The 13,634-nt window shown below is 41.3% G+C and overlaps 1 protein-coding gene across 5 annotated transcripts in view; it reads left to right on the top strand.

The window, feature by feature from the left end:
• LOC128891350 (probable nuclear hormone receptor HR3) overlaps window positions 1-13,634 on the top strand; it is a 145,052-nt gene that overhangs the window by 48,201 nt on the left and 83,217 nt on the right. Inside the window, exon 3 of one of the 5 annotated variants that reach the window (XM_054150787.1) lies at window positions 8,659-9,726. The exons of the other annotated variants lie outside the window; for them this stretch is intronic. Coding sequence (XP_054006762.1) covers window positions 9,603-9,726 — 124 coding nt within the window. The 5' untranslated portion in view covers window positions 8,659-9,602. The remainder of the gene's footprint in view (window positions 1-8,658; window positions 9,727-13,634) is intronic. 5 annotated transcript variants of the gene reach the window in all.

Below are 13,634 nucleotides of genomic sequence, written 5' to 3'. Positions count from 1 at the left end.
TGTTCGATATATCGTAACGCAAAGACGAAGTATCAACATGCTACGCGAGTACCAACAAAATCGCACTCGAGGAATCTTTACTTTCGACATTAGGTGAATTACCTGCCATTGTTTTGGTTGGTGAATATTATTTGGATGCGGGAATTACTTCAACGCTTTTCGAGTTTCATTTTCTGGGGTACCACACGATTGCTAAAACATATCAGATTACTTTCATGAAGCTATTCTAATTATTCTAAGTAACAAAATCATATAATTTTCCAATCTCTTTAAGAAACACTCAAATAAGACTCTAGACATAGTTTCACATTACAACCCTCCAATTTAAAGCTTCTCACTCAGTTTACCCTCTCCTCAGATAGCCTTCCAATTCTCAATAAAACCCTTACTCGACCAAAAATCCCTTCAAACAATCGTCAAAAGTCCCGTCAACAATGCATTCATCCGCGATTGCGCAACTCGCGGGCCAGTTTGCCGGCTCGGTTGGAACTTACCAGCCGATATCCGCGTCTCGGCGCGTCGCGAAATCCGAACGTGTCTAACGGCTGCTAATTTTACGCTTTCCACTCAAGCGCGCCGCAATTACGCGCGGCGTATAGGGCTCGCGCACGAGTCGCGCTGCGACCTCAGCGCGAAAAACGCGGGTCACAGCGGCGCTAAAGCGGTCGCAGCGCGTTCCTGCGGCACTTCGTAAACTATAGCCCGAGCCTGGCCGGCTCTGTGTACGTGTATCACCCCTGTGCACGCGTGTGTCTGTGAATTACTTTCGCCCCGGGGGGCATCGCATCTTATTTAGGTCGTGTACACCGAGCGTATACTTTGGTTCTGGCACAAGCGTGCCGGCGTTATTACAGCATCGCTGCCGCTACTGCCACCCGACAGAGACGCAGGTGACTCTCCGCTAGTCTCTGCACGCTGCGACACGGCTTCAACGTCGCGACGCCCTCGTCCGTCCATATTTTCCCGCGTACTGCGAAATAGAGAGCTTCTCTGGGCGAAACCCTCGCGTACACGCAAATTTTGAGCGTTGAATGGCAGACGACACACCTTTTTGGACGTTAGTGGTGGAATGGATAGGGAATTTTGAAGGGAGGAATGGAATATTTTAGGATGAGTGAATGGAGATTTAGTTGATCCCTATGTTAGGCAGATATTTCAGGTAGAAGGTAATTCAAGCTTACAATCTTCGTGTCTTAACTTCCTTACAAAAAGTCCATAGATTGTCAACATAAAATTATTTTGTAATTTAGAAGACAAGAACATTATGTAGACACGTAACAAACTCTGCTACTTATCATGTATTTATTTTGGTAAGCTATCTAAGAACAGGAACAAGTTATCTGAGGTTATTATCAGTTGCATTCGATATCAAGATTGTTTTAGGTTCGTAACATGTAGAATACATTGTCTTCTTGTCAGAAAATCTTCTTGTCACGAATGCTGTCGATTTGAGTAGCTTGTTATTAATATTGAATATGAATTCGCTCCTGACATATTAGACATATTAGAGGTCACAAAAAATATTAATATTGTCAGATTCATGAAAGTCTCAAGCCATTCTATGATTCAAAATCAAATTTTCGTCCAAGAATAACGGCTTGAGGGAAAACGTACACGTTACTGCAGTGTTTAATCGAAGATAAATCACTATATTTGACTTAACCGAAGTTTAGTTGCCCAAATGTTATCTAACCTAAATGAAAATGTTCTGATGTGATGTTTGCAGGTATGAGTTTTCTCAAGTAGAGATTAGGATAAATGGTGGGTTTTAATCCTCTCGAGAGTGTTGGGTTATGTACTAATGTTCGTGGAACGAAAATCGTTGCGCTGTTGGGAATACTTCCCGTTGCTACGGTAATGTCTGGTAATAGCAAGATTATACTACTCAAAATAGAGCGCCGCGCGCTTTGGAGACGTATCAAATTTTGGAAAATGAGCCAAATATTCTAGGGATGCAAGTTACGTTAAATAGAGGAAATTCACCATTATTCAGAGCCTTGTTATTCGAATGCTCAGCAACTCTGCTCTAGTATACTAACTTGTAATAAACGTGTATCATTTTTTTTCTAAAGACGGCCACACGAATATGATGGCAACCTTAAAAAAACAATTTAAGTATTCAGTATAAATGAAAGCAAACTCAGAAATATATATTTGCTCTAGATTCATTTACAATGAAAAGTAGAAGATCAATCTACCTTTGTCGATCACAAATGGTTGACGTTTGCTTTCTATCAATTTACCGACGTTTCAGTCAATAACGTATTTCCCTCTGCAAAAGTACAATAATGTGCAAAGAATTCTATAAAAATAATAGAGCCACGGTGGTGAAAATATTAATGAAACGAAGGCAGAAGTAAAAATCGATTATCATCCTTGAGAATGTACATTTCTCATAAATGTATTTGTGACGTGATCGACATTTCCGTTCTAAAAAGTGAAGAACAGAGTGAAATAAATATTAACTACGTTGTGTGTTAGATATTTAATACGTTGACCTAACCCATGACAGGGTTTTCCATTATTTCGTGACATAAATAAATCCTAAAGACAAGGTGTCAAAGAAAATAAATTTGAGTAGGATTCGTGAATTCTGTGAAAGTTGCAAAAGTGAACTACTATCGCAAACTATGTTACAAGATATATTAAAAGTCATATATATTTCCTCGAGTTAAGCATCGTAAGTAGAGAATCAATAACAAGTTAATATGTTCCTGTAAACAAATACTGAAATCGTAAAGCCTGTAAAGAGGTATCTGATGGAGAAAGTGTTAAACGTGAAATATGTATATTTAAAAACAAACTCCTACAGTACCTTTTGAAACACCCTTTAATCTCCAATTGGAGAGAAACAAAACTTTAGATCCGAAAAAACGTTCACGGGTTTCCATATGAATGAAACCTCCGTTAACAGAGCTGGCGAGAGACGCCCGCGTCAAAAGAAAAAAGAAATCGATCACGTGCAGCATCGTGGCCGAAAACGGAACTCCGCCGTGGAATTCGTGTTTCATGCTCGCGGGCCGAGAAAAAAACGAGAACCAGCATCCGACCGAGTAAAGGAATTCGCAAAAAGCCGCGAATCGAGTCGCGCGAGGGTTTAACGGTTCATTATCACCCCGTTTCATCGATACAGGTGCACCACAGGCTCGTGGAACTCGCACTGATCGAACCCATCAACCGAAACCATATTGGGAGAATACAGTGGGGTGGAATTAGCTGTACAGGCTGATCCACGACAGGCGTAAAATAACCCGATAATCTGTTAAAGAGGTAATTTCATTACGGATACGAAGGTAGTTTTGTTCGAAGCACTCACGCAATTGTAATCGGAGATTCATTAAGGTTGGAAGAACAATGTAGAAATATCAATTGGAGATGGTGGAAATTGATGACGTGGTAATTATGACAGGCTGGTGGTATTAGCAGAGAAATATTATTTGAAGGCAGAAGGAGAAATATTATTTGAAGGAGATTCTCAACTTAGGTTCGTTTATACATTTTGAAGGAGTAATAACCAAAGTTCTATAGCTACTTATCTTGGTTACCATTGACTCTATCGAAAATTTATATAGAAGATGAAAGTTTCCAAATTCAATTCCCAACATATATACACTTTTACCGAGAGAGCAACTATAAGTGAATTATGTCACAATTGCGATGACCGTTTTGCACGTCATGCGTCACATGATCACAGGTAGACTGAGGGAATAGTACAAGTCTCTATTTATAAAAAAAAAGTAATAATAATAAGAAACCTTGAGAGATGATAAGAAAAAAGATTTACAGCGCCTCGTTTATTAGTAAAGTAATTATGCAGCTCCCCGCTGTTCCTCGGATCACGAATTACAGGTTACACCGTCTAAGCGGCGCGCTATGACGGACAGGTTCGCGAGGAAAGAGAGAGGACGATGCAGAGGGTTGGGAGCGAGAGTGAGGGAGTAACATCGCGTGAAAGAAGGAAGGAAGGAACGAGGGAGCGATAAAGAGGGAGATGGTACCGTAGTACGGGCTACATTCTGTCGGCCCCACTAGCCCAGTGACTCGATGCGCTCCTCGCTCTTTCTTTCCCCCCTTACACGCTCTTCTTCCCTCTTTTCTCGCTCTATTCCGCGCGGCTAGCGGACCTCCTCGTTCGCTGTAAGCACCTCGTGGAATATGTACCCACGTAGCTGTACACCGGCGTACAGGGTGTTTCATAACGAAAATGAAGCGAAACCTTCAACGGTACGGTAGATTTAAGCTAGTTGTAAATAAAGAGACGAGCATTGCAGCAAGTAGGGTTACATTGCAATTGACAGAAAGTGGATTGCACAAATGCTACTAGGTTTTTTTTTTTATTAGTGGTGCCCCATTTTGTTCTCTCAGACTGTTTGTTTATTATCCTACCACCAGGAAACAGTCGGTGGAGTTGCGAAGAAACTTGGAGCGCATTTAAGGTCTATTTACACATATCCGTAACGTGTCAGTTCCGTATCCGTACCGTATCAATAACGTCACGGAACGGTGTCGGACGAGTGTGAACATGCCCATTCAAATACAACAGAAGAATATTTCAAATAACTGACACTGATGGAACATTACGGAATTGAACGGATACGAAACTGACGCGTTACGGATATGTGTAAATAGACCTTTATGCTGTATATTTCGCTGATCGTTGCCTTTAGGATAATAATGTGTTGAATTATAGTTGTTGGATATTGAATTTGGAAAGTTTTATATTCGACACAGATTATTGATAGAGTTGATGGTAATTGAGACATCGATTTTATTTTTATTATCTTCTGGTCGTTACAAAGGAAGGGCGTGCAGTTAATTAATGTTTCCATAAACAGCTCAGACATTCTCTTGTAATATTGAGCACTCGATGTTTCGTTAAAGACACATTCCCTGGGAGTATTGCGACTATGAAAAAGCCACTGAAAAAAACGTAATTGCATAAATGTAGTTTACGAATGTAGTTTACCTTGGTAATTAGCTTACATCGCGTAATGGTCTATAGCAAACGATATGTGCCACAATGTACCGGTTAATACTTTTGTTCATCCACATTTCAGTATGATTTTTGGTATGTTTGGAGTATTAACGTATTTTTACCTCAATAGAAAATTCCGTTGTTCGAAGTGACGAAAAATTAATAATTACCATAGACAAGCTCAAGTATCCGTATTACAAGATTTACGTTTTATTTCAAACATTATATCACTCGTTAAACCCTACAAGTCAGTTGCTCATGTACCTTGTTCTGCAAGACCTGCAAGATGCTCCCCTTAAAAACATTACCAAACAACCAGACATACTCATAAAATATACATTTAAAATTCTTTCAACCTGATGTTTTTCTTGGAAAACAATTTCTCTTCCATTCAATTTATACTCTCTCGGCAATTCATCATAAAATTCTTCTTCGAATTCAGGATCTGGTTTCTCTTTCTAACTCCTACGACGAGTCTGGGTAGCTGAATATCTTTTCAAGTACCATGAGTACCATATACCAAGTCAAAAGTCACCAATCAAACAACCAACCGCTATTTAACTAATGATTCTCATTTCTGAATCACAAAGTCCCATGCGACTGCAATTTTTCCAATCTCTCCAAGCACGTATACATCAAACATGAAATTCTAGCCCAACGATGCGCTCCGCGAGGTGCGTGTCCGCGGAATTAGCGTATCGGCGTGTTTACTCGCGCGCTAAATGCAGTCAGCGATACGGTTCGTTAGCGCGTTCACCGGACCCGCCTGATCCGACGGAGTCGCACGGGTAGCAATTTTTTTTTCTCGCGCACTTTCGTCGCGCTTGTTGCGTAACACGCGTGCACCACACACGGCTCGCTGCCCCATCACACGTGCGTGTCCTCGCCCGTACACGAATCACAGTGACACAGTTCATTACACGGGCGCACACTGCACATAAACAGCTTGCATGCACGCCCGCCAGGCTCTCCCCGACGTACATGCTCCTCCGTGTGCAGGTGTGCAGAAAAAACCACACGTACACGTCGAAGAACGATATATGTGCACGGCCAGCGGCTCATTTATTTCCCGACTGGTGTGTGCAACGCTCAGTGGCGCACGCAGGAGAGGTGCAAGGGTGCAGTAGCAGTCGGAAGAGGCGTAAGGGAGTAATTGCATTCCCTTCGGTGTGGGAATATCTACTTTTTAATTAGTGGAATTTTGCTGCGTGTTGGCCGAAGGTTGGAGTGATTTTAAGTTTCCTTAAGTTGTATTTCTGAGGAGGAGGTAGGAAATGTTTTTATTGAGAGTCGTTTTGATGTGCATGGTAGGAATATCGCATTTACTGAGCACATAGGTACACTGTAAATGAATTATACTAAATGAATAAGTACTGTGCATACAGCAAAAGTAGAGGCAGTGGGTGCTTCCAAATATGTGACGCCCTAATTGAATGGATTTCATATTCAAGGTTTATGTTCTCGTATCGTGATTTGATTTGATTACGAGTTCTGTAATTTTCAATTACTTTATACCTATCGGGAAGCCTTCGACCCCTCATTTTTTATTTTACCATCAGATCGTCTAATTTCACAAAAGTGTCTTAGTTCACCTCGATAATTTTCTTTACAAACCTGCCAAATAATACTCAACACGATACCTCGGAAACCACTATGACATACTTTCAATCTATCTACGTACCCAATCAATGTACCCAATCTAACCCCTCGCAAATTCCACCAGAGAAGTAAACAGTCTCTCATATTTCTCTCGTAAAATCTCGCAAAGCGTCGCGAAACAGTGGAATCGATTTCTTCTCATTAATTTCGATTTGCACCCCCGCTGTTAAATTTCTGGGTGCGCCACTGGAACACGTACGAACGACGTACATACCGTTGGAAATGTGAGTGTAGGCGCACCGCTGCGACGCTTCCTTCCACGGTGAATCCCACCCTGCTCCAGAGAGGCGCAGGCACTGTAAAGCGGCATGAAAGCACGGAATAGACTGGCAGTGGATGTGCTCCAGTCTCTGTACGTGTGTGTGCGTGTTTGCGTGGATCCACACACGGATAGGCTGCGGGTATATAGGCGGGTGGGTGGGTAGGCAAGGCAAGGCAGGCAGGCTCGGCTGGTGGTCGCTCGGTTGCGAGCTTCGCTCGATAGCAAAGTGCGGTTCCCCTCGACACGAGCTCTCGTACTTGCAACGCGGCAGGATTAAAGGGGAACAGTCCATGTACGGAAATACACGATCGATGCGCACATGTCTGAATTTTCGTGTCAAGTCGTGACCGATCGGCCACGAGTCTGCGGTAACGTTGATCCCCTGCGCCGACAACCAGGAATTTCGTTTCGATTTTCAGGGGATTCTCAGGGTTACCTCGTTCCTTGACGTTTCACTCGTTTCTGGAATTTCTGAAGAGGGTCGTAGGCTGTTGGTTGGATACGAGATTCATTGGAATTCAATTTCAAAGCAAAATTTCCTACAGAATAGATTTGTCTATTCCGATGGGGTCTTTGAAGTACGTGTTCGATGCGTCTTATGTAAGGGTTGCTGCTTTATACTAGCATTACTATGTACCCTAATTGTCAGCATTCTTCATTTTCTTTTCTGTTAATATTTGTTACTTCTTCTTTGTTGTACTCCTCATAAATATTATTTATTTTGATTACATGATCTAACTATCGCTAATGTGAACAACTTACTGTATTCCCAACTATATACCCCAAATTATTCATCAATTTTAACTCCGTCCATAGAACAGTTCTCGCGAATCATTCCATGAACTCGTGGCTGTACGTAACGAAAGGTTCCACGCGTCGATCTACGATGTTCCAAGTACAGCTTGGCCGATAATCGGCTTTGCAGAAGGAATGCAACTTTGCTGTTTTCTTTTTTTATCGTAATGGGATGCGACCTGTTAATTAGATTCGCGATTCAACGGCGTCTCGAGGGTTCGCGTGGCAAGTGCACGAAGCAAATACGAGCAGATGAACGCGTCAACGTTCCGAACACTATACCCGTCTCCCGTAGACACGTGCGTGTGTCGCTTCAGGTTCATCCTATCCTCTTACAACTCCTCTTCTCTCGCGTGGATTCTCTCTTTACACGCACGTGGCGCTTGTATAATTGTCGTCTTCCACTTTCATCCGACATTCGACCTCTCGTTTGGTTCTAGTTTCATCAACTTCTGAGTCGAAAATTAATAATTAAAATGTATGATTACGAATGGAGATAGTTGGTACAAATACTAAAGAACCAGACATAGAATTATGTGTAACGATAATGATTACTCTGCGTTTAGGTCCAGATCTCACCGAAACCTAACCCAAATCCTCGCGACCGTGACGTTCATAGTCACATGAAGTTCAATTTATAAGCTACAGATGCTTATCTTTTTATTGCTATGTAAATAATATCAAGGGATTACTCTGCAAAAATAAAATCAGACAAAAATTCAAAAGTTGTTTCTATACCACTTTTTCCCACGAACAAAGAAAAATTGTTGGGGACAATTTACAAGCGCGGGGGGCACTCTTAAATGCAACATAAAATGAAAAAGCCAGCGAACAAGTAGCTCCCCTTTCTGTAAGGCATCTCGACTTTGTTAGATCCATCTCTGCGCAACCTCGTAGATCAAAGAGGCCCGAGCGAAACGATAATCATTAATTAGGGGTTGGAAGTCGCTGACGAAACTGTTTGCAGATCGAGGATCATCGAACGCGAGACGCCTCGGGGCGCCATGACACGCGAGGAGCACGCAACGAGGGCAACGAAGAAAGCCAGGCACACGACCATAACGTCGACGATCACCACGAGTCGGGTAGGCGTGCTTCGACTCTGCGGCGACTAGAGTCTGGCCCAAGACCACTCGGTTGGGACGCGTTTCGTTAACCTGAAAGGTGTCGACGATACTAACAACGACGCAGAGGTGATACGCGGTAAACCGTGTCACGCTGTGGCGTAGGGCGAGTTGGGGTGGCGTGGAGGAGGCGGAAGAGGAGGTGGAGAAGGAAGCGAACGATGGACTCGGTGTTAACGTGATGCACGCGAAAAGAGGGAGGTGTACATAGCTTGTACAGTCGAAATCGTTGACGATAATCGGAAGTGCTTAAGCCACGGGCGGCTCTCGTGCGTCGAGGCAAAGAGAAGAAAGAAAAAGAAACCGATATACGGAGGCGTCGTGGAACAAACGTAAACGGGTTTTCAGTGCGTTCGAGAGTGCGCAAAAAAAAATCGAGCTTAGTAATCGCTAGGGTAGAGTTACAAAGGAGAAACGAATACAAAACGTCGTCGAAGGTACGCGTGTACAAAGAGAGGAATTTCCAAACGATAGTTTTGCTAACACATTCGCGACAATACCTGAAGCAATCGAGAATCAACGCGCAGGTGGGATCAACTGTACAAAAGTTACGCGGTGACAGTGGGTGGATGTAACGTGCGCGCGAATATCGAGTAAAGAAATTTTGTAATTAAAAGTATCCGGTGAAAGCCACGAGGAACTCGAGCTCGAGATCGACGGTGACGTCCTTTCGGGTGGCGTCGCGGTGCCCCGCAGCGGATGTTACGGCGAGTTGGTAACGAGTGCCGGGTGATCTACGGGAGTGGCAGCCTGGAAGAGACGAAAGGCCACCACCACGGCGTTCAACATGTTCGAGATGTGGAGCGCGGTGAGTTCCAAGCTGGAACACTCCGCGACCTCCTCGGGCTCGCCGTTACCTCTGACCTCGCACGCGCCACAGACACCGCACACCTCGTCCGGGAGCATAAAAGGTAACGAATGAAACAGAAAAACCATATGAAAAAGCTCCGTTAGAGGAGACCAAACCCGGCGAGGGTTCCCACGGCGTTCGAGACGGAACGATAGTAAGGAAAAAGAATCACGCGCGAGGCCGTCGCTCCAGCGACGGGCCGACGTGAATTTTCTAATTCCGCTCGTGTCGGAGAACCGTTGCACGGGGAGTAGTCAGCTAGCGATGGGACTCAAACGTGTTTAGATGACGGGTCTCCGATCTGGCCTCTGGGGCAATCTTTACGTGTCTGGGTTCAATGGGTCTTCTGGTATTTTTCTGTTATTGAAGGAAAGACCTGGGCAGTGTCATATTATTTTATTTGATAGCTATTTAAAATAATTGTGAAATTCTTCAAAATTATATCGGGTCAAGTCACAAGTATATATGCGAATTAGAATTTAAGAGGGATGAAAATGAAATAGCAAGCAATTCACAAAAGAAATATAGATGTACATGAATGATACTTTTAGAATCCTATTGTAAGATACAATTTTCTGAAAATTAACAACCATCTTTATATATTTATTACCGCGAAGGTCTAAAACTCAGTGATCGAAACATGTAAATATAGTATGATTCGACCATATTTGTCTAACAATTTTTTTGAGGGGATGTATCATGACATTAAATAATGCATATTTAAAAAAATGTACAACTTTGATATTAGAACATCCACGTCTTAAAAGATATATAAAGCTTGAGAGGAGCCAGAACTCTTTAAATAAAGAAGACAGATATTGTTGACTCGTCGATGTTTCACTGATAATCTTTGAATTCAATCGATGCCAATGACTGTTTATTTCGACAGCTGTTTAGTACCTCGATGCTGGGGAATTGATACGTATCGGTATTAATAAGCACGTCATTGGATTAGTCCCATCACTACCGTGCACCGTGTTTATATAACGTCCGTTTGATAATAATGCTGCTCCGTGCTCGCTATTCTCCTGCGCGCGTGTGTACGACCCCGTGTCAGTGTGTTTTTAGTTTGTAAACAGAAACAGTTGCCTCGACGGGATCGCGAGTTTTCCTGTTCGCTGAATTCGCAGAAAACAAACACAACAACAACACAACAAACGTCCACACAGATTTTGAGGATTTTTCTTCGTTGTTCCTCGACTTGAACATTTCAAAATAATGGTATTTGTCTGGGCATTGTAACAAACGGTAGAATATTTCTTGAATTTAAAATTGTTGAAATTCTGTGATAACATGTTTAAGAAATAACTTCTTAAGGCAGTGGCCGATTCAAACATTTTATTCTATTTTCAGCGACCTAATTGTTTATTTTTACTGTTTCAACTTTAAATATTATGTTATCGATGCTTAACAATCTTCCTTTATATTGCCTATGCAAACAGAATCGAAAACTTGCTTCAATAAAATGTGCGATTCGATAAATGTTTCAAGAAATATTTTTCTTGGCAAAAGCATTAAGTCTCACAAAATTTAATTACAAAACCGAGGTCCATCCTGTATATTCCTAGTGAATTAAAAATTCTCTAAAATCGAAGAAATTTGACTTCCCTGTAAGTGGAGGACATTCCTTCCAATTCGAACACGTCTGACCGACTGCTTACGCGCGAATTCTACTTACAGTAGATTAGGTTCGTCTGCGTCAGACGCGCCCGTGCAGACCGAAATTCGTGCCAGGAAACGTGGCTTCGAAGGCAGCAATATTTTTGTAAAGCCTAGAGAAACATTGTAACTTTCGAGGAATAATATTTACATGTATCGCACTCCAAATGTTTGCATTGCATAATTCCTGTGCAAAAACTGGTGCCTTGAGGCATACGTAAATTCCACTGGTATTTTACAAAATTGGAATTCTCTGTATCCTCGAAACGGTTTGACACATGAAAAAAGGGTTTAAAGCGTAACGAATAGTTCTGTAGATGTTCTAAATTCCCATGCCACGGTAATGCAATTAGGTGCACGCGTGCAGATGCAATGTGCAGTAAGCTTTCCTAAAAATGAAACCTCGGAGTTTTTAATAAATTATTTAATTTCATTCTTGGTTCTCTACGAAGTAGGCAATATTTTTTTCTTTTCGACATATAAGCCGTAATATTAACGAATATTGAAACATTTTCCAACATTATTTGTGTTGCTTTCGTTACAAATTAATACGTAACTTGTTAAAGATTTTCTAAAAGAAGCTTAAAGTTTTGTTTTTTAATAAAATACACCTGCCAACTTATTTGCGGTGGACATTTCAACATCATCTTTAACGTTTAATTGTTATCATGTGCATTTTCGTTTAAAATAAAAACAATTGGATACATTTCATACGATTTTACACCTAGTTCGATTAAAAAACAAAATCTTAAGCCACTTTTGGTAAACCTTTTATTCGAATTCTACTGCAATGGATCGCGTCGCGCGGAGAACTTTTTGTGAAATTGCTGGGAGTTTTACAGGAATAGCTCGACGTATCGTCATGTTTCAACTTTAATGTCCGATAAACGCGTCCAAATTGTCCCGTAACTCCGAGGGTTTGTTGCCATCGATTGTTCGATCTCGTTATCATGCAAGATTGCCCGAATTGATCTCAAACATTGGTCGGCTGATTGATGTTACTTCCAAAACGATCGGGCAACTAGATAACGTCGATACGCGTACGTAAATATGCATCGATTTCTGCGAGTGTGTGCGGGAGGCAAACTATCGCGACAGGTTTGCGGGAAGCAACCATTTTGGCAAATTGATTCAGAATAATTGTCGCAATACGAGCATAGTTTACCTTCTTTGGGTGGCTTTCGAGTATACGATTATGGTTATTTACTCCACGTAATTAGAGACCGAAGTAGCGTTTGCTACAAGGAGAATAAATTTTAAAAACCTGGTGCTGTAATTAGTTTCATAATTTATAACTATTAATACATAATACATATAGCAGTTCTTCTTGAAATGAATACTCTCCAGTTATGTAGGTCAATGAAGCATTATTGTACACTGAAGAGGACTCGAATAAAAATGTCAAAAGTTTTAATAAAAGTTAAACTATGCATGCATTATAACAACCAGTCCGCATTGGTTATTAGGTATAGGCGAACAGTGCGGAGGTCGTTTTAATGAAATTTTATTTTATTTAGAGAATTACACTGACGTGGTTTTATACGGAAATTTTTTCTACTAATTTAATTCAAATTATAAAACAGAATATTGTTATATTAATTAAGATTAAAGCCTTGACAAATTATTTGAATCGTCTAATTTTGTTTACTATTGGGGTAATGCAAAACAATTGTCCTGCACTATTGTAATAACAACGAAATGACGTGTGTAATTATTCCATCCACGAAGCATAAAAAGGCCATTGCTTTCATTTAAACCAAGAATGAGGCATTGAAATAAAGTAGACATTCGGTGAATTGTTTTGAGAACATTTCGCGAAGAAAGCATCCCTGCTTCGCGATTAAAATTCGAGAATATTCTAGGTGGAATATTCTACGTTGAATTGCGCCGTTGAAAAAAGTGTAAGAGAGAGCTAGTTCGTTTGGAAACCGACAACAGGAATACCTCGGGACGTTTCAAAACTGCTTTTACGATGTCGCGAATCGCGCACCGTTCCGAATACAAATACGCGCTGGAAGCACGGATTTGCCGTGCATGTTGTACGATACAATAGTTTCTTTTACAAAATCGTTCTTGGAAGCGGTTTCGAATTGTCTTCCGTTTTCTCTTTTCTTATCCCCATTTACGGCGTTGGGATTTCGATAACATCAATGACGATCTTATGACCCCGTCATTTTTCAAATTTTATTTTACGAATGAGTATTTGACTACTCTATTTCGAAACTCTGTCTATTGAATTGTCCAATAATTGTACAATTTAAAACATGATACAAGCAATGAACCTTTTGCACTCCACGAATTGTTTAACTA

Source organism: Hylaeus anthracinus, unplaced genomic scaffold (genome assembly GCF_026225885.1).
Source record: "Hylaeus anthracinus isolate JK02 unplaced genomic scaffold, UHH_iyHylAnth1.0_haploid 12001, whole genome shotgun sequence".
NCBI lineage: Eukaryota > Metazoa > Arthropoda > Insecta > Hymenoptera > Colletidae > Hylaeus > Hylaeus anthracinus.
This window is presented reverse-complemented; position numbering and strand designations above follow the sequence as displayed.